General features: G+C 46.1%; 1 protein-coding gene and 1 pseudogene across 5 annotated transcripts in view; one reads left to right on the forward strand and one right to left on the reverse strand.

Annotated features, from left to right (window-relative positions):
- Positions 1 to 13,237, reverse strand: part of Commd1 (copper metabolism domain containing 1) — a 97,876-nt gene extending 84,639 nt beyond the window's left edge. The window contains 1 exon segment of one of the 4 annotated variants that reach the window (NM_001115022.1): positions 12,909 to 13,237. In NM_001115022.1, the coding sequence (NP_001108494.1) occupies positions 12,909 to 13,085 (177 nt within the window). In that variant the 5' untranslated portion in view covers positions 13,086 to 13,237. 4 annotated transcript variants of the gene reach the window in all.
- On the forward strand, positions 1,498 to 7,603 carry Zrsr2-ps1 (zinc finger (CCCH type), RNA binding motif and serine/arginine rich 2, pseudogene 1; annotated as a pseudogene). Its single transcript, XR_015637638.1, has one exon. The product of XR_015637638.1 is annotated as a zinc finger (CCCH type), RNA binding motif and serine/arginine rich 2, pseudogene 1, transcript variant X2 (transcript).
- Positions 13,238 to 20,560: the final 7,323 nt, after the last annotated feature.

The following is a 20,560-nucleotide window of genomic DNA, read 5'->3' on the forward strand; positions in this document are numbered from 1 at the left end:
GTTTCTACATGAACTAACCTTGCTTCTGGCTAGATATTTTGTTAACTGAAATCTGTCGACCCAGGATATGATTTTTATGCTTAAAAGGTCACCCTGAGAAAGACTCATGCTACACTGGAGTCCCAAACACACAGTGTAGTACCAGCAGCCAAATAAAGATTTTCTGGTTGGGTAACAGCCGTGATTGCAGGCCTTTAATCCCTGCACTCAGGAAGCGGTGTAATGAGCGCAGTATTTTTTTTTTAAGTCTTTAGACATGTAAAAATAGCTTAGTCAGGACCTCCATCCACTATAGCCAACACTGCCTGATAACAAGAACGCAGCAACATTATCCACTCAAAAGAACCTGACACAGGTATAAAACCCCATGAGGCCCACTGCTCTGCAGTGGAATCAGACCACCTAGATGAGCCCTGTGGCTGGATAGTCTCCCCAGGCTCCTGACCCTTGAATCAGAGCCTTCTATTAGGCTAGTCCAGTTAAGATATATCACAAGACTTAGGACCACAGTTAGGACCTCAGCATAAACATAATTTTTGCTATACTAACTAAAATATCTACCTTCTTTCTTGTGACACAGAGGCAGGCAGATCTTTCTTCTGTCTTAGGGTTTTACTGCTGTGAACAGACACCATGACCAAGGCAAGTCTTATAAAGGACAACATTTAATTGGAGCTGACTTACGGGTTCAGAGGTTCAGTCCAGTATCATCAAGGCAGGAACATGGCAGCATCCAGGCAGGCATGGTGCAGGAGGAGCTGAGACTTCTACATCTTCATCTGAAGGCTGCTAGCAGAATACTGACTTCCAGGCAGCTAGGGTGAGGGCTTTAAAGCCCATGTCCACAGTGCCACACCCACTCCAACAGGGCCACACCTTCTAATGTGCCACTCCCTGGGCCAAGGATATACAAACCATCACATTCCACTCCCTGGCCCGCATAGACTTGTTCAAACATATAAGTCTGTGGGAGTCGTACCCAAACATAGCATGATGCAAGGCCAGCCTCTTCTACGGAGCAAGTTCCAGGACAGCCATGGCTATACAGTAAAACCCTTGTCTCAGAAAACAAACAAAAAGAAAAGATTTTTCTCTTGGCTTAAACCCTTGTCTGATCAGTCTTCTCTGCTGAATACCCCCACAAAACTACATTACATAACAAATGAAAAGGACGTTTTGCAAAGAACAAAACACACTCAATATTTTAAAAAAAAAAAAAATCCTGACTTTCCACAAGAGTGAGGAACTGGAGCCAGAAGGACGGTCTAGTTGGTAAAGTCCTTGCCAAACAAATATGAGAGCTTAATTTCTATCCCCAGCCCCCATATAAAGGAGCCAGGCAAGGTGGGGGGCCAGCACCCTAGCAAGAAGCGGTTGCCTGCAGTAAGACAGGTCTGCGCAGGCTCAGGCCGTGCATTCCCACAGGAGGAACGCTCCCCTGCAGGGGGCGGAGACAAAAAAGCAGTAAGAGATGTACTGCGCAGGCCCGCCATTCCCAGAGTAAAGACGTAACTGCAGATAACGGGGTAACTGCGCAGACCAGCCTTACTGCGGATAACTGCAGATACCTGGATAACAGCGCAGGCGGACCATACTGCGGATAACCACCGGTAACTGCACCGGCCAGCTGTACCATGGATAACCCGGTAACTTCGTAGGCTGGCCGTGCTACGGATAACCAGGTAACTGCGCAAGCTGGCCGTGCCACGGAGGCTGGCCGTAAAGCGTATAATCTGGTAACTGCAGGCTGGCAGTACCATGGATAACCAACCCAGTAACTACGCAGGCCTATTGTGCCACCGATAATCGGGTAACTACACAGGCTGGCCATACTGCGGATGACTGGATATCTGGGTAACTGAGCCGGCGGGTTGTATCGCAGATAACCGGATGACCGGGTAACTGCGCAGACAGGCCATACAGCGGATAACTGGATAATCGGGTAACTGCGCAGGCTGGCCGCACCACAGATAACTGGATAACCGGGTAATAGCGCAGGCTGACCGCATCACGGATAACTGGATAACCGGGTAACTGCGCAAGCAGGCTGTACCGTGGATAACCAGGTAACTGCGCAGCTGGCCGCACCACGGATAACTGGATAAACGGGTAACTGCGCAGGCAGGCTGTAAAGCAGATAACCAGGCAACTGCGCAGGTCAGCCTTACGTGCCGCGGATAACCGGGCAACTGCGCAGGCAGGCCTTACATATTGTGGATAACCGGGCAACTGCGCAGGCAGGCCGTACTGCGGATAACCGGGCAACTGCGCAGGCCGGCCTTACATATTGTGGATAACCGGGCAACTGCGCAGGCAGGCTGTACTGCGGATAACCGGGCAACTGCGCAGGTCAGCCTTACATATTATGGATAACGGGGCAACTGCGCAGGCTGGCCTTACATATTGTGGATAACCGGGCAACTGCGCAGGCTGGCCTTACATATTGTGGATAACCGGGCAACTGCGCAGGCCGGCCTTACATATTGTGGATAACCGGGCAACTGCGCAGGCAGGCTGTACTGCGGATAACCGGGCAACTGCGCAGGCCAGCCTTACATATTGTGGATAACCGGGCAACTGCGCAGGCTGGCCTTACATATTGTGGATAACCGGGCAACTGCGCAGGCCGGCCTTACATATTGTGGATAACGGGGCAACTGCGCAGGCCGGCCTTACATATTGTGGATAACCGGGCAACTGCGCAGGCCAGCCTTACATATTGTGGATAACGGGGCAACTGCGCAGGTCAGCCTTACGTACTGCGGATAACGGGGCAACTGCGCAGGCCGGCCTTACATATTGTGGATAACCGGGCAACTGCGCAGGCTGGCCTTACATTTTGTGGATAACCGGGCAACTGCGCAGGCCGGCCTTACATATTGTGGATAACCAGGCAACTGCGCAGGTCAGCCTTACGTACTGCGGATAACCAGGCAACTGCGCAGGCCAGCCTTACGTACTGCGGATAACCAGGCAACTGCGCAGGCCAGCCTTACGTACTGCGGATAACCAGGCAACTGCGCAGGCCAGCCTTACATATTGTGGATAACCAGGCAACTGCGCAGGTCAGCCTTACGTGCCGCGGATAACGGGGCAACTGCGCAGGCCGGCCTTACGTACTGCGGATAACCGGGCAACTGCGTAGGCAGCTAGCGCAGCCCACATTCCAACGCAAACACTGGACTTTGACTGCGCATGCGCACATGCAAGTACTGGTTGCTGCACTGCGCAAACACACCCGTGACTCAGCTGGTTCAATTCTCTGGGCTGGTAAAAAGGAAAGTCAGCTGGGCTGGATGGTGCCATCCAGTAGTCACTGTTCAGGAACGTAACGAACATTAAACAGCAGAACAACTTAGCAGTGGGCGACACTTTCAATACAGCATCGGAAAGAGAGGTTATCGCGAGATCCAGGAAGGGGCCCCGCGCTCAGAGGTAAAATGGCATCACAGCAGACCGCGTTTCCTGAGAAACTCAGCAGAAAACAATACAAGGCTGCAATGAAGAAGGAGAAACGCAAGAAACGTCGGCAGAAAATGGCTCGCTTGAGAGCTCTGGAAGCCCCACCAGAGGTGGAGGAGGAGGATGTTTCTGCCAATGAAGAACTTGCAGAGAGATTACTGGAGATAGAGAGGCAAAAATTACATGAAGAGTGGCTGCTGAGGGAGGAGAAGGCACAAGAAGAATTCAGAATAAAGAAGAAAAAGGAGGAGGCTGCTAGAAAACAGAAGGAAGAACAGGAGAGACAAATAAAGGCTGAATGGGAAGAACAACAGAAAAAACAGAGAGAGGAGGAGGAGCAGAAGCTACAGGAGAAGAAAGAGAGAGAGGAAGCGGTGCAGAAAATGCTGGACCAGGCTGAAAATGAAGGCACTTGGCAGAACCCAGAACCACCCAAAGATTTAAGGCTGGAGAAATATCGACCCAGTTGTCCCTTCTACAATAAGACGGGAGCCTGCAGATTTGGTAACAGGTGTTCACGGAAGCATGACTTTCCCACGTCAAGTCCCACCCTTCTCGTGAAGAGTATGTTTACGACGTTTGGAATGGAGCAGTGCAGAAGGGATGACTACGACTCTGACGCAAACCTGGAGTACAGTGAGGAGGAGACCTACCAGCAGTTTTTGGATTTCTACCACGACGTGCTGCCCGAGTTCAAGAACGTGGGAAAGGTGATTCAGTTCAAAGTAAGCTGCAACCTGGAACCTCATTTGCGGGGCAATGTGTATGTTCAGTACCAGTCGGAAGAGGAATGCCAAGCAGCCCTCTCTCTCTTTAATGGAAGATGGTACGCAGGACGACAGCTGCAGTGTGAATTCTGTCCAGTGACCCGGTGGAAGGTTGCGATTTGCGGTTTGTTCGAAATGCAAAAGTGTCCGAAAGGAAAGCACTGCAACTTCCTCCATGTGTTCAGAAACCCCAACAACGAGTTCAGAGACGCGAACAGGGACATCTACCTGCCTCCGGCGAGCACTGGCTCCTCTGGTAAAAACTCAGACCGGGGGGACAGGAAGGATCACCGAGAGGAAAGCTACAGCAAGTCAAGAAGCCACCACTCTGGCTCATACCACTCCTCCAAGAGAAGCAGGGAGTCGGAGAGGAAGAGTCCTCACAGGTGGAAGAAATCTCACAAACAGGCCACGAAGAGTCATGAGCGGCACAGCTCAAGAAGAGGAAGAGAAGAGGGCAGCAGTCCAGGTCCGCAAAGCCAGAGCCACAGAACCTGAGCCCGGCTGAGGCGACACCACTTGGACCCGGGATACAAAACTTCCTTACAGAATAAAAACGTAACGCAGTATTCTGATTCCCCCAAGATATCCAAAGGAAACTGATTACAAAGGAAAGGCATGGTAACTCAGTCTAATTCCCAAGGTACAAACGCTTGTGGCTTTAACAGAGACAGAACCAGGTATTACTCTTTGTCTGTTAAAATGCTTACAGTGCTGTTACAATGCTTAGTATCATGTTATTGGTGTTGTTTTCCACAGTTTAAGCTGGCTTCCCATGTTTTCCTGTGATAAGTTTACATTGTGATGCTTTATCATTAATATATTTATTAACATCGTTTTTATATTGCTTGAGTTGGACAAAATTCCCAAATACATATCTCTGTTCTACAAAAAAGAACATATAGGATTACAGAAACAGCAGTTTCCTCTCTTTTTATAGACAGGCTCTCAACTGTGTAGCCCTGGCTGGCTTATCAGCTGCTGGGGTCACAGAAATGTACCACCTCCCAAATCCAATGGTAACTTTGTTACCTCATGTTTGTGTGTGTGTGTGTGTGTGTGTGTGTGTGTGTGTGTGTGTGTCTGCATCTGTGAACATGTGTACACAAGTATGGTAACCTCTGAGCCATCTTTCCAGCTCATATTTTAAATCCTAGATCTCATAAATCTTGAGAACAAGTTAGTGAAAATTTTAGGTTCTCTACCAAGCAACCAACTTAAAGTAATTTACACATATTATTTCCAAATACCAATATTGTAAATTTAAGAATAAATGTTTAAGGTAAGAGCTATCTCTATGTAAATGTTTAGATTTGAAATACTTTAGGCTCTTAACATCAAATACTATCTGTCACAGCCTCTGTAACTATATTGCCAACAACTGCTAAAGATAGGAAGCAGATGATGACCGTGCTCCCATGTTGTGACAAAGCTTTATCCAATCACGGACAGGGAGGAATGTCGCTGGGCTGCAGAGCACTTGCCAGCATTCCTGGGCGCAGTTAAAGACCCAGGAATAGCAAACAATAAAACCAGTAAGGATGGGAATGAATACAGTGAGGAATGGAATGGGAGCACTGGGCCAGCCCAGCCCTGCAGCCAGATGCCCGCCTCTCACTGCAGGTTACATTTCTGTTCTCCCTCACATCGCCCAAGCTAGCTCTAAACTCCTGTCTGAGATTCCCAACAGCTGGGACACAGGCATATGCCACTGTGCCCAACCTTTTCAATGCAACTGGCACATTTAAGCACTGCCCATTTATTCAAATGTTTTACAAATCTTTACTGAGTGCCTATCACATGCTGGAAAGAAGTATTAAGGGTAGGAAAATAATAACGTTGGCCTTTTTTACAAATGAACAAGCTAGTAAGTACAGTACCAAAATTCAGGTAGTATTAATTCTTCAAAGCAAATTACAAATGTGAGCTCAAAGAATTATATAAGAAGTAGACAGTATGCTGTGACTGGTGGGGCATACCTTGGGGGGATCTCTAAATCTGTGGCCAGTTTGATCTCATAGTGAGTCCCCAGCACATAGTGATAATCCATTTCAAAAACCAGTAAATAGAGGCTGGAGAGACGGCTCAGTGCTTAAGAGCACTAGCTACACGTACTGTGACTACTTTATGAATTTTACAACTCCTTGGGCTCTACCCAGAAATCAAAACTGGAGTGGGGCAGCAGAACAGTCCACTGGATAAAGATGCATGTGCCAAGTCTGAGGATGTGGGTTTGGTCCCCGAGCCTACACGGGAGAAGGAGAGAGCTGACTCCATAATCCTGACGTCCACATGCACACCATGGTGTACTAGTGTTAGTCAATGAATGGGCTGCTTCACGTATCCATGAACAGTTTAACAGGCAATAGAGTGCCGATGTCCCAAACAAGGAAAGTGAAGGACTCCGCTGTCCATAGAAGAGAGCATTCAGTACAAATGTCAGAAAGACATAGCATTTGGAAACAATGTGAAAGTTAGGAACCTGAAACGCCCTGCACAACAAATTGCCAGGTAGTTGGCGATCAGAAAACCGGTACACCTGGGCTTGGGCTTGGGCTTAGCTCAGCACTGCGACCTTACCCAGTGAGCACTAGATCCTGGGTGTGCTCCTCAAGATATCAAAACCAGGAGCCTGTTAATGGAAAGACCCACTGTATCCTCTAGGAGGTCCACATCGTCCCCTCACGTTCGTCCTCTGGCCTTTGTATCTCCCTTTTCCATTTCTATGCAGAACATGATTTTCTAGGTGACAACACAGTCTACTACCGCCCACGTGTAAGTGTGTAGCCTGTGTCAAAGCAGGAGTGCTAGAGGAATAAAGGCTCACACGCATTCCTTACTATGTCCCTCTCACTGTGATCAAGTTGGATGGTTCACCATTCCGTGTGTGTGTGTGTGTGTGTGTGTGTGTGTGTGTGTGTGTGAATGTGTATGCATGCACACATTCACACATTCACACTGTGACTGTAGGAGCTTGTCTGTGCCAGTGTACATACAGAAGTCAGAACAACCTCTGGTGTTTGTCCTTACCTTCTACTGAATTTGAGATGGGGTTTGTCTTTCCACTGTATATGCCAGGCTAGCTGGCCCTAAACTTCTAGAATTTTCCTATTTCCACCTCCCATCTCCTCACAGAAGTGTGTACAAACTGCAGACACACTATATGATCAATTTTTTGTTTTTTTAATTTATTTTATGGGGCTGAAGAGATGGCTCAGTGGTTAACAGCACTGGCTGCTCTTCCAGAGGTTCTGAGTTCAATTCCCAGCAACCACATGGTGGCTCACAACCATCTGTAATGGGATCTGATGCTGTCTTCTGGTGTGTATTAAGAGTACTCATACACATAAAATAAATACATCTTTTGTAAAAAGCTTTATGTGTGTGAGTATTTTATCTGCATGTGCTCCCTGCATGTGCCTGGTGCCGGGGAAGCCAGAAGAGGGCGGTCTGCTTGCTGTACTTCTGGGAACTGACAGCACAGGTGACTGTGACCCAAACCCAGACCCTGTGCAAGAACACGTGCTCTGAGCTACCGACCACCTTTCCAGACCCTGGACATCCAGTTTTCATGTGGGTTTTAGGGATTCAAACTCGGGGCTTTGCACTTAAGCACGATCACTTTTACTGTCTCCCCAGCCCTCTTTATCTCTCGACCATGCTCTACATTTATACTACCCAACATTTGCCATTTACACTGAATACCACATAAAGCTGCCCCTTATCACCGTCTAAAATAATCTCTTTGTTCAAAAGTGCCAAAGCATCTTCAAGATGCCTGCCAGAGGTGGGGGGGTGCGTGGTGGGGGAGGTGGTGGGGGTGTGTGGTGGGGGAGGTGGTGAGGGGAATGAACGCCTTTAACCTCAGCACTCAGCAGGCAGAAACAAGCATATTTCTCTAAGTTCAGGGCAGCCTGGTCTACACAATGAGACCCTGTAAGAAACGGGGTGGGGTGGGGGGAGGAGTGGGGGCTGGAATCTGGCAGGGTAGAGGTGGTTGTCTTGTGACTGCTGTGACACACATCTTACCCATGACTCAGTCGGTCAGACACTGCAGTGGTGGAAAACAGGAATGGGAAAGACTGCTTCCAGAAATGGATTCGGCAGGCCAGAGCCTGACTGACAAACAACAGCTTCATTTCAACAAGGAAGACACTCCTGCTGCATTCTCTGTTCCTCCTCCTTAAGGGGCCAAGATCCTACCTGGCCCCAGCCCCCTGGATGGTCCTCACTCTGGTATGATGCTAGCACAGCATGGGGGAACCTGCCATGATGCCAGTCGTGGCTCCTCCTGGGGACCTGCTCCTACAATAAGGCCACTCATGGGAGACCACATGCCCTTGGTCAAGTCCAGGCCTCCAGTGATAAGGTGGTACTCACCTAGTGACACATGGCATGACACAGACAGACAGGTGAGGGCAGGTCATCAGTTCTGCACTCTGCTGTATATTTTATAATGACAAGCAAGGCTTCTCCCTATATCTAGCATAGGGAATAGCTTTGGTTAGGAGAAGTGGGGTTTTCTTTTAAGTTGTTTCATTTGTATCATGAACTGTGAAAACAAAATTATTAGCTTCTAGTTTACAGAAAAAAAAAAAGATTGGCAGAAAGAATGCCTTTCTGTCCAGTTTCTTTCTTCTGCTATAAATACTATAACACCCTTACATCATATATCTATCTATGTTCCCTTTTACTAAAGATGGATGGGCTGGGGAGATGGCTCGGCAAGAAAGGACACTGCCGCCAAGCCTGACCATCCGGACTTGACTCCCCAAAACCACCTGGTATTGCAGACCATTAATCCCAGCATTCAGGAGGCAGATGCAGTGGATCCTGTGAGTTCTAGACCAGCATGGTCTACATACTGAGTTCCAAGCCAACCAAGACTATATAATGAGATCCTGTCTTAGAAACAAAAGCAATTCCATACGGTGAGAGAAGGGTTCAGAGAGAATCCTCTGACCTATGCACACAATAAATAAGTATGTGTAATAAAAACTTAAATAGTAGGCATTCTCCACCTAAAAGCATCTTCATGATTTTATAAGAATTAGAGACATGTGGGGTTCAAGGGATACTTCAGTGGTTGAGAGCATGCATTGTTCTTTCAGAGGACCTGAATTCTGACCCTCACCACCCACATCGGACAACTTACAACTAACTACTTGTAGCTCCAGTTCCAGGGAGCCCACCACCTCTCGCCTCCACAGGAACCAGCATTCACGTGCACAGGCACACAAAAATCCATACGATAAAAAGTAACTTTTACTTCTGAGGTGAACAATGACTTAAAACAGACGTTCCAGCTCTCAACTAATCGAGTCTTTCTCTTGTGGTACTTTAAAGCAATCACTATGCGATACCTGTGCTGTCACACAGACAACTTTAGAAGCATTGCCTATTGTAGGTGCTAAAAGAGTCATTCAAGCCTTCTATCCCAGACTCACTCAGAAAACTCAGATGTCCTGGATCTCACTGAGCAATGTATTTAAAATGAAAATACAAGAGACAGCTTACAAGTGATCTCTTCTCTGTATATACTTGGAAAGTTTTATCTCATAGTGAAACAAAGAATCCCCTAGAGGTGAGCAGCAGCACCAACATTAGGCCCTAAGATAACTGCCTGCAGTGTGCAGTTCTTCCTGGCCTGCAGTCCCTTATCCTCGTAGGCCAAGTAAACAGCAAACCAGACACCAGATTCCCTAGGAAACCTTGAACGATTACTTGAAGAATAAGATTTGATAAAATAGCAGGCATCCAATCAGATATGATTGGATATGATAAAATTGCTCAGAATGTCTACAAGCATACAGGACTTTTCAAATTGTATTTTTTTTTAAGATTTATTTATTTATTATACATAAGTACACTGTAACTGTCTTCAGACACATCAGAAGAGGGCATCAGATCCCATTACAGGTGGTTGTGAGCCACCATGTGGTTGCTGGGAATTGAACTCAGGACCTCTGGAAGAGCAGTCAGTGCTCTCAACCACTGAGCCATCTCTCCAGCCGTCAAACTGTATTTTGATGATGCTGGCTCAAAGCTAGAGCAGTGACTGAACATGCTAGGCAAGCACCGTACATCCCCAGCCTCTGGCTTGTTGAGCTGTGTAGACCTAAGCTGACCTTCAAGATCCCCTGTCTTTCCCTCCAGGGTGTTGGCACATCAGGCCTGTACCTTTCTGACACTACTTGACCACAAGTGACTCAGACATTACTCCTCCCATTGCATGAGTCAATTTCTGTAAAGTAATTGCATTTATTTTTCTTACATTCAAATACTGTAAGAAAAATTAGGTAGTGGTGCTTGCCTTTGATCCCAGCACTGAGAGCCACAAGCAAGTGGATCTCAAGTTCAAGGCCAGCCTGGTCTACAGAGTTAGCTCCAGGACTGTATAAAGACCTGTCTTGAAAAAAGAGATAAAATAAATGTAATAAAATAAAAGCGTAAGGATTTTTGGTAGCATGTTAAAATTTAACAGGAACTTTAAATAGTGTGGTTTTAGGCTATTTAGGTAGCTTAAACTACACAGTGAAACACTGTCTCGAAAAACAAAAAAATAGACATCTTAAAATTTGCCTTCCCATCTGTGTGCATTTGGGTGAAAGAGGTCAACGTCAAGTATCTTCCCCAGTGTCACTCCCATTTGTGTGTAAATGTGTGTGTGGAGGCGAGAAGCTGATTTCGGGGATCCTGCTTTATCACTCTCCAAGCTTTTTCTTTATGAACAAACGTGACTGTGTAGGCCAGGGCGTAAGTTCCCACAATCCATTTACCTTCAACCATGTGGTTTCCAGGAGCTTCACGTAGATTGTCAGGCGGACAGCAAGTGCCTTCACCTGCTAAGCTATCTCCCTGACCCACCACCCTATTTTTAAATTCTAGCCCAAGGCCTCACAGAGCCCAGCGCTCACTGATTGGCTAGGCTGGCCGCCTGGTCAGTGAAGTCTGGGCATCTGCCTTTCTCCACCTCACAAGAGCTGGGTTGGTTACAAACATGCCTGGGGGATAGGGTCCAACTCAGGCATTTTACCCAGTGAGTCCCCGCCCTAGTCCATCCACTTCATCTTTCAAAGAGGTATTGACTTTTATGTGTATGACGGTTCTGCCTGCACATATATGTGCACTGCATGAGTAGCTGGTGCCTGTGAAGACCACAAGGTGCTAGATCTAGATTCGAGTGACAGACTGAAGTAAGCTGCACATAGGTCTAAATCAGAATTAGCAGAGTGGTCACTAGCCACATGTGGCCACTTTAACCACTTGAAACGTGGCTAGTTGCAATTAAAATATTTTAAATGTAAGATTCACATCGTACTTTAAAGATTTTGTGAAGGAGCTGGAGAGATGGCTCAGCAGTTAAGTGCACTGGCTGCTCTTTCAGAGGACCCAGGTTCAATTCCCAGCATTTCCCATGGCAACTCCAGCATCACAAGTTCCAACACCTTCACAAAGATACACATGCAAGCAAAATGTCAATGCACATAAAATAAAAATAAAGACTTTATGAAAACAATACATTGTATAGTAATTACATAAATGATACATAATGCCTTGAATACACTTTAATTATAACATCTTACCAAAAAAAAAAAAAATCACAGGAACCAGCTGGGCAGATAGCTCAATTAGGGCCTGGTCTGATTCTCCAGCACCCATGGAAAGGAAGCACTAGCAGAGCAAATACAACCAGATCTCTGGAGTTCCTGGCTGGTCTAGGGGTGTGTGTGTGTGTGTGTGTGTGTGTGTGTGTGTGTGTGTGTGTGTGCGCGCGTGTACGTACAGCAGGGGGTGGTGGTAAATGTTTGTAATTCTAGCATTTGGGAAGTGGAAGAAGGAACACACAGTTCAAGGCCAGTCTGGGCTACAAAAGATACTATCTCAAAACCCGGGTGGGGTTGAGGGGACTAGAGAGATGGCTTAGAGGTTAAGAGCAAGTAATAAAACTCTTGCAGAGGATCTGGGTTTCCAGCACCCTCGTGGTGGCCTATAACGGTTCCAACCACCAGTGCACATGCAGGCACCACACCCATACATGTAAAATAAAGACAAATCTCTAGTTAATTTCACCTCTTCTGTTTCCCTCGAATAGTTTTCATGAGACAGTCTGATGTATACCTCATTCCCTTTGGCAAATATCCTCTTAACCACAGAGTCGACTGCTTTAATGGTGTTTACTCCAGTTAATCAATCCTTTATCTCACCAACGACCTCATTCTAACGCTTCCCAACTTCCACAACCCAGGTAAGCTGGCAAGCATACCCTCGCTCTCTTTAAACAAGGATAACACCACATTGCCCTGGCTTGCCTGGTTGTCGTGGAACTCGCTAAGTACAACAGGCTGTTCTTGAACTCACAAAGCTCTCTGCCCGCCTCTGCCTCCCCAGCGCTGAGATTAAAGCCGTGCACCATTGCGGTCTCGGTGCAACCCATCAAAGTCCGGGACGAAGAAAACTCGAAACTTATCTATACTACAGACACAGAGAAGTCTTGAGGGGGTAAAAAGTCAAGGTTTTCACCGGTATGTGTCTCTAAAACAAAGGGCGCAACAGAGCTAGCTCCATGGCTCTGGAGAAGGGCGGAGAAGCTAAAGACCAGCTACCGAGCAGCACCCCAGGCTGGGGGCGGGTCTGATGCTGCGTGGAGGGCAGGGTTACTCGGCGGAACAACTCTACCTTGAGAATTCCCCTCATCTTCGCCAGGAAGGGGCAGAATTCCTCCAGTGGCACTTCCGGGTAGAGTTGGCTGTGCAGCAGCTCCTCAGTGATACCCGAGTGTCCGTGAAAAGTGTTCTGTGCCAGGCCGCTCAGCAGCCCGCTCAGGGACTTGCAGCTCTCCAGCTCGCCCGCCATGGCTAGGGAGGGCCTGCCGCCCAGCGGCTGAGCTCCGGTCCGCTACGGGGGCCGAGAAGGGCCGTAAAAGCTGGCAAAGGCACCCACGGAACACGATGCCTGGTTCCTCCGCTAGTCGATATAAACATCCACTACTTCCACCACAGCCAATCCACTCAGTTTCCTTTAGGGTCACTATGCTGTTTCCCTTTTCACTCAAAGGAAAGATGGATGCGCACTAAGCTTGCTGGAGAAACCTAGCTGTTACACCGTGAGAACGCCACTTTAACTCTTCGATGGCTGTATCTCATTCTACAGCTTGCGATTAAATGAACAGTGCCTACCACTCATTTCGAAGCTCTTAAATCCTCCCCAACCCCTAAATGTAGCTACCTCCTGAGGACATGATTCCTTTGTCTGCGTTAATTTCTTTTTGTATACTGGTATGTTGTCTTTCTAGCATTATCAGTATGGTCCACTTTCTATAACCAATATTTTTCAATGCCTTCTTTTCATTCTTGAATTGGAATCGCATTAGTAAATACCTACCTATGTAATTACAAAAAAATACCCTTACTTATACTCACCTATAAGCGTGTAGCATGATACTAGAATATAGGTGGTGAACCTTTAAAGTGTGCTAAATGAGGGCTGAACGGATTCAGAGGTTAAAAAATGCATACGGCTCTTGTAGAGTTCCCAGCACTCACTTTAGGCGACTTATAACCTCCTGTAACCCCAACCTCAGAAATTTAGAGCTTTAAGCAGCAATGTACTCATGTGCACACACACACACACACACACACACACACACAATTAAAAATAAACCTTCAAAGAACCACACGAAATGAATGAAGCCAGACATGAAAGACAATTGGATGATCTTATTTATATGCAATATCTAAACTAAGCAAATCCATACAAAAATTCATTTGCCAAGGACTGAAGGAGGGAAGAATGGGAAATGACTGAATGGGTACAAGATCTTTTTTCAGATGATGAAAATGCCAGTGAGTAGCCACTGGTAATAATTACACGGCTGGCTTTGTCCTGTATCCATTTATGTGTACGATAAAAGACAGTTTCACAATATGTAAATTAGCTCCCAATTTAAAATTTAATATAAGCTAATTGTAATCTACAATTAAAAAATAGCACACTGGGCTTTAATCCCTAGACTTGGAGTCAGGGGCAGGAGGCTCTCTGGGTTTGAGACCAGCTAGGACCACACAGAGAAACCTTGCCTCGAAAGACAAAAAAATTAAAATAAAAGGACATAGAATAATACATTATGAACTCCGGTTGCATTCAAGCACAATTATGTAGCCTGGTGAGCAGACAACATGTGAAGTAACCAAACGCCTGCATCTTATTTTGAAGGGAATATGTTTGGAACCGTGACTTCTACAAAAGACATGGATCTGAGGGTCAGGGAGAGGTTGTTGTGTACAGCTAGCTGTATCAGCAAGCCAAGCTATCTGTGAAGTCCTGTTTATGCCCTCCAAATATCACGTGTCCTCCACGTGTCTTGCCTCAACCATCCCACTGACTTTCCAAAGGACCCTTAAGTTTTTATTTTCTGCAGTTGTGTTTTGAGAGGATGAGAGGCAGAGCTCCGTGTGTTCTAGGCAGGTGCTCTACCACTTAGCAAGATCTCCAGCACCAGAGAATTTGCTTTAATTTTTAAATATCCATATGAAAGACCAAATACTCACTTTGTGGATAACTTATACTGTGTTGAGGACTTAAGAGTATACAAACAATGGCTCAGTTTTTTAATTATGTCTAAAATGTCGATATAAAACTTATTGAGCCAGGTATGGTAACATATGCCTTTATTCAGGATGTAGAGACAGGTAGTTGTAAGTTAGAAGACAGGCTGGGCTACATAGGGAACTCCAGACCAGGCAGGGTTTTATTATATGCTGGCCTCTACATGCTCGCACTCTGTAGGTACATGAGTCTCAAAAACAAACAAGCATCTCGGGAAAATGAGATAACAAAGTCTGGGGGAGCCAGATGTGCCTCGGCCATGCAGACAGCACAGAGGTCACCAGGCTACTAACCACATCCATTCCCAGCCTTCTGAGCAGAAACATGTTATACATCTCTTTCCTTGTGTTTTACATTCCTGCTTTTCCTGGTACTTACCTGTGAGCACGAGGACCTCTTTGCCTCCAACACAATTGATTGGGAGGTAGAGTTCTATATCCCAGACTTCAAAATGCTAGCTGTGTCTGACAAGCCAGCTCAGTCAGTCAACAGGGTTTCCAGGGAGGGAGCCGACAACACTAACATGACCCCAGTCTGCTTTTATATCATTCTAGGTGCATACATAGAATAGGGTCAGTCCTAAGGCATAAACAAAGCAGTCAAGGGACAAACAAGGCATAAACAAAGATCCCATGATTACTGCATTCAGGATTCCACTTTATATGAGTACACTGTAGCTGTCTTCAGACACACCAGAAGAGGGCATCAGATCTCATTACAGATGGTTGTGAGCCACCATGTGGTTGCTGGGAATTGAACTCAGGACCTCTGGAGGAGCAGTCTTTTTTTTTTTTGGTTCTTTTTTTTTTTTTTTTTTTTTCGGAGCTGGGGACCGAACCCAGGGCCTTGTGCTTGCTAGGCAAGCGCTCTACCACTGAGCCAAATCCCCAACCCCTGGAGGAGCAGTCTTAACCACTGAGCAATCTCTCCAGCCCCTGTATTCATGGTCTTAAAAAGACCCATCACGATACAAAGAATGCATTCCCCAGCTGTGTTCATCTTAAGCCTACTTTCTTGTCCTAGCCCAATGCCAAAGTCCTGCCAAATTCCTAGAAGGTGGGCCCCAAAAGCTCTCCACACGTGTTCTCTCCTCTGTTATAATCTGTAAAGACCTCACACAGGTGCATGTACTGTTACATGGAATTAAGTTGACACAGGTGTGTAATAGCCCGAACTCCAGGGAAAAGCAGTTGCTACTGTTAGCATGACGTTTCTAAATGTGGATAAAGATGGGTGGAGGTTACAAAGAGAAAAACATTCTTTCCTCAGTTTGCAGTCACTGCAAGCCAGAGATCTGGTCTGTATATCAAAACCAAGCTAAGAATATGTGCTTGGTTTTGGAAAGACTTCTCCTTGGTTAAGAGCACTTGTTGCTCTTTCACGGGACACAGGTTCAGTTCCCAGCACCCGCAAGATGGCCCACAAACCATGTGTAATTCCAGTTTCAGGGAACCCAATGCCATCTTTTGACTTCTTTGGGCACCAAGCACATATGTGACACACATACATGCATCTAGGCAAACACCCACTAAAATAAGTAAGTCTTAAAATGTGTGTTTGCATGTAAAATTGGGTTAAATTTAGGCTCTAACAATTCACAAATGGGTTTTCACCTTCATAAATGTCCCCTGCATAGCAGACTGTATCATATTCCTGATTAGTTTAACTTTGGCTATTCCTACCCATCCATTAAGGTGACAACTAACTGATCCTTTCAAGAAAGTACCAACCTAAAAAAAACCACTGGTCTGGACTGGTTTAATTACTGTTTGTGTGTGGTTTGATTGTATGTATGCAAAAGAAAAATTTCGAGGTGTACCTTTCCAAAGAAGTGATTTTTTCTAAAAGGCGTCTTCAAAAATGTTTTGTGGAGCCAAGAAAAACAACCTTAAAGACCCTACACTTTTGTGTTAAATGCGCCTACAGAGCGCAAAGAGCCAGGGTGTGGTGACGCACGTCTTTAGTCCCAGCACCCAGGATGCAGACGCAGGGCCAGCCTGTTCTCCACCGTAGTTCCAAGAAAACCAGGGCTATATAGAGAAAGCCTATCTCAAACAAAACGAATAAGAAAGGAGGTTGCAAAGAATGGACGGAAGAGACAGATGGAAGGTGGGACCAAATGCCACCACTAAGCAGATAATGCGTAAGTCTTCATCCGGAAGGCCATGACCAAATTACTGTTGTCATGGGGCACATAGAAAAAGGTATCGTGTAGTTTTTAACTTATTAAATTTTTATTAAATTCTCTCTCTCTCTCTCTCTCTCTCTCTCTCTCTCTCTTTGTGTGTGTGTGTGTGTGTGTGTGTGTGTGTGTGTGTGTTCCTGTCTGTACACATGCCACAGCATACATGTGGAGACTGTAAAACAAATTACAAGAATGGATTCTCTTCCACCATGTGGATCTCAGAGACTGAACTCAGGAGTCAGGCTTGGTGGCAAGAGCCTTCCCCAGTGAGCTGCCTCTCTGGCTCCATTTCTCTTTCATGAAAGCTTTGTCTGTTCATTTCATTTTATGAGCATGTGCCTGAATGCGTGCATGTGCTTCACCTGCAGGCAGGTACCCATGGAAGTCAGGATACTCAACTCCTGGAATCACAGTTTCGGGAGGCTGTGAACCACTGGATGCTGCTCTCTGTAAGAGCAGTAAGCACACGTAAGCCCTGAGCCGTCTCTCCAGCCAGTCCCATCTCTCAGCTTTAGAGTGAATACTTCACCGAGTTATAGTTCAGCTGATAGACTTTTGGCACCTACTCTTTCTTGATTGCTTTAAATTAGAAATAATTCTTATGCCGAAGTGGCACTTGGGTGGTGCTATGCTCTGCCAAGTACCCCTGGTCAGAGAACCTTGTGAACCTGGCCTACCTCAACTCCGAATCACCAGGTTGACCCAGAAAAGAAATTCCCTCTTCTGCCACCAGGGGCTGCTATTGCCATAGCTGCAGCTGCAGCTTGGCGCCAGCTGCGTTTTAGGAATGCTCTTCAAACAAAAGGCTCAAAACACAGTTACCGTTTATTAAATTTCAAATCACAGGTTTTATAGATAACAAACCTGGACAAATGCTAAGAGGATGCTCATTAGAACGTCAGAACAGAGCAGCAACAAGGAAAAGACCCAGAAGCTCAGCCCCAAGGGAAACCGGTATCTGATAAACAGCCCCGCTTCCACACAGGTTTCCCTCTAATCATGGCCAAACATGCCAGCAAGCAAGTGGTTCCGGGCAGGAAGTGATATTTTTATAAACGTTAAAAGTGTAGACTGTGCCAGGCGGTGGTGGCGCACACTCAGCTATTTCTTTATTTTATGAGTATTTTTGCCTGCAGGAATGCGTGTGCATCATATATGTGCGGTGTCTGTGGAGGTCAGAAGAGGGTGCTGGATCCTTTGAAGCTGGGCGATAGGTGATTGTAATCCAGCTGTGTGGGTGCTGGGAATCAAACCCGGGTCTTTTGTAAGAGTGACAAATGTCCTAAACTGTGTTTTAAAGCAAAGCGTCCATCTTTCTAGCTCCCGGTCCTTTTTTTTTTTTTTTAACCCTTGAGTCTGGGGGAGCGGGGGTGTAAAAGGCATGCACCATCAACTGCCCATCTTTGGATAGAACTTTTCAACAAAGACAGATAAATAAAATGTATAAATCTAAGTCTTATCTGACATAAAAGACTTGAGGAGGAAATGAAGAACCAAAAAAAAAAAAAGTTTGAGCCAGACAGTCATATGTTAATGAGAAAAATAATAAAGTGACTTACGACAAAGGGGCTTGCGCTAACTACCCCTCCCCTTGGTCAGAACATAGAGGGTTTAAGATCATGTTTTGCTGTGAAATCAATTCAGCTCACCTGAAACAGGTGCTGAATGGTGAAAGCCCCCAATCAGTTGCTTTCAGCATGTGTCTTAATTTTTCTGTCCCCCGATTCTGTCTTCTGTACCAGAGTCTGAACAGGTAACCACTTCAAGGGATGTCAGTGACAGATGGGCCACGGAGAAAATGTCAACAAACACAAGAAAGCAAACTATGCAGACAGTCCACCCAGGCCGTTCGGTCAGGAAACCATAGATAAATCCAACTATTGCAGAAAAGAAGAATTCCCTGAAACATCCGTGCATGAGGCAGTGAACTCAGATTTCCAGCATGATTGGCAGAGATTGGCTTGGACCTCTTTCATTCTGCTTCCCTGTCCCTGGGAAGAAGTGTCTTCCTGCAGCACAGTGAAGGCCCCTTTCAGGTGGTAGTTTTGTCTCCTGCTTTTAGGGGCAGGAGAAGTCAGAGTACTTGTGTTAGTTACTTCTCTATTGCTGTGATAAAACGCTAAATCACCATGACTATGCCGGGTGGCGGTGACACAGGCCTTTAATCCCAGCACTTGGAAAGCTGAGGCAGGTGGATAGCTGTGAGTTTCAGGTCAGCCTGGTCTACAGAGAGTTAGTTCCAGGACAGTCAAGGCTACACAGAGAAACCTTATCTCGAAAACAAAAACAAACACATGTCGAGGAAGGCAATTTATAGAAGGAAGATTTTTGGGGGGTGGGGGTGTTATGGTTCCAGGACTTACACTTGAACTGCAGGGAAAACATGGGGCAGGGGCAGCTCACATCTCAAATTGTGAACAGGAAGCAGCTGGGAATGCCTGGCAACTTTTGAAACAAATTCTGTCCCCAGTGATACACTTACTCCAGCAAGACTACACCTTCTAAGCTTCTCTGATCAGAGCTACCCACTGGGAACCAAGTATTTGTCTGAAACTGGGGGTGGGGGGGGTCATCTCAAACCACCACAGTACCAGCACCTGTTCTTTTCATATAAACCAGTTGTCTCAACTGCCATAGAATGTTTATGTACTGTGAGGGAGGGGTAAACTAGTCTTTGAAAAAGATGTATCCCCCGGATGGAGGGGGTGGTGCAGTGGGGGAGGACTTGAAAACTTCATCTTAGTCTTAATAGCCTGAGTTCGTGTCAAAGCTCCTCGTGATCACAGGACTAAGTCCATAAAACAATTTTTCCTTAACCTACTGCAGGCATCTGGCACCTTATGGGTTCTCAATGATTAACTGTGAACTACTAGTGAACAGGTATTACCTATATAAACTTCCCTAGTCAATGATAGTGCTTATAGAAACCTTGGAAGTTTACCTAGAGACAGATTCCATCGCCTTACTGTGGTTGACCCTGGGCTTTAGTGCCATCATCCATAAAGCAAAGACGATGGCACCTATTTCACGGGATTATGAGGAGGAATAGGTAAGGTAAAGGGTGTAAAGGCTTCACACTTTGTTCAGCAGATAACTACTAATCAGTTATTACTATGTTTATGTTCCCTAAGAGTCAGTGGCTACGTTTATGGAAGAGGTCGTAACTAGAAGGCAGACTGGATTTGGCAGGCAGTCACAGCTCCACAACTATTAAGATTCTGTGCCATTTAACCAGTGTATTTAAACCCCTAGGCAGGCAAAAAATATATACACAAGGGAAGAAACTTATTCATGGCAAATTTTTCCTCCAACACCTTTGCAAAGTGAATAAACTAGGAATAAAATTTAGAATTTTGATATAGATGTCTGGAAAATGCCGGCTGCGCCACACCCACTCCGGAACAAAGCCAGGGCTGTCACGGCTTCGTCAACATGACTAGCAGGAGCGAGTGGCTCCGGTCTACATAGAATGGCACCTGTCACGCCTTTAAAACCTCCCGCTCCATCTCAGCGCCCAGGCACAGGGACCGGTTGACTG

Source organism: Rattus norvegicus, chromosome 14 (genome assembly GCF_021556685.1).
Source record: "Rattus norvegicus strain SHRSP/BbbUtx chromosome 14, alternate assembly SHRSP_T2T, whole genome shotgun sequence".
Classification (NCBI taxonomy): Eukaryota; Metazoa; Chordata; class Mammalia; order Rodentia; family Muridae; genus Rattus; species Rattus norvegicus.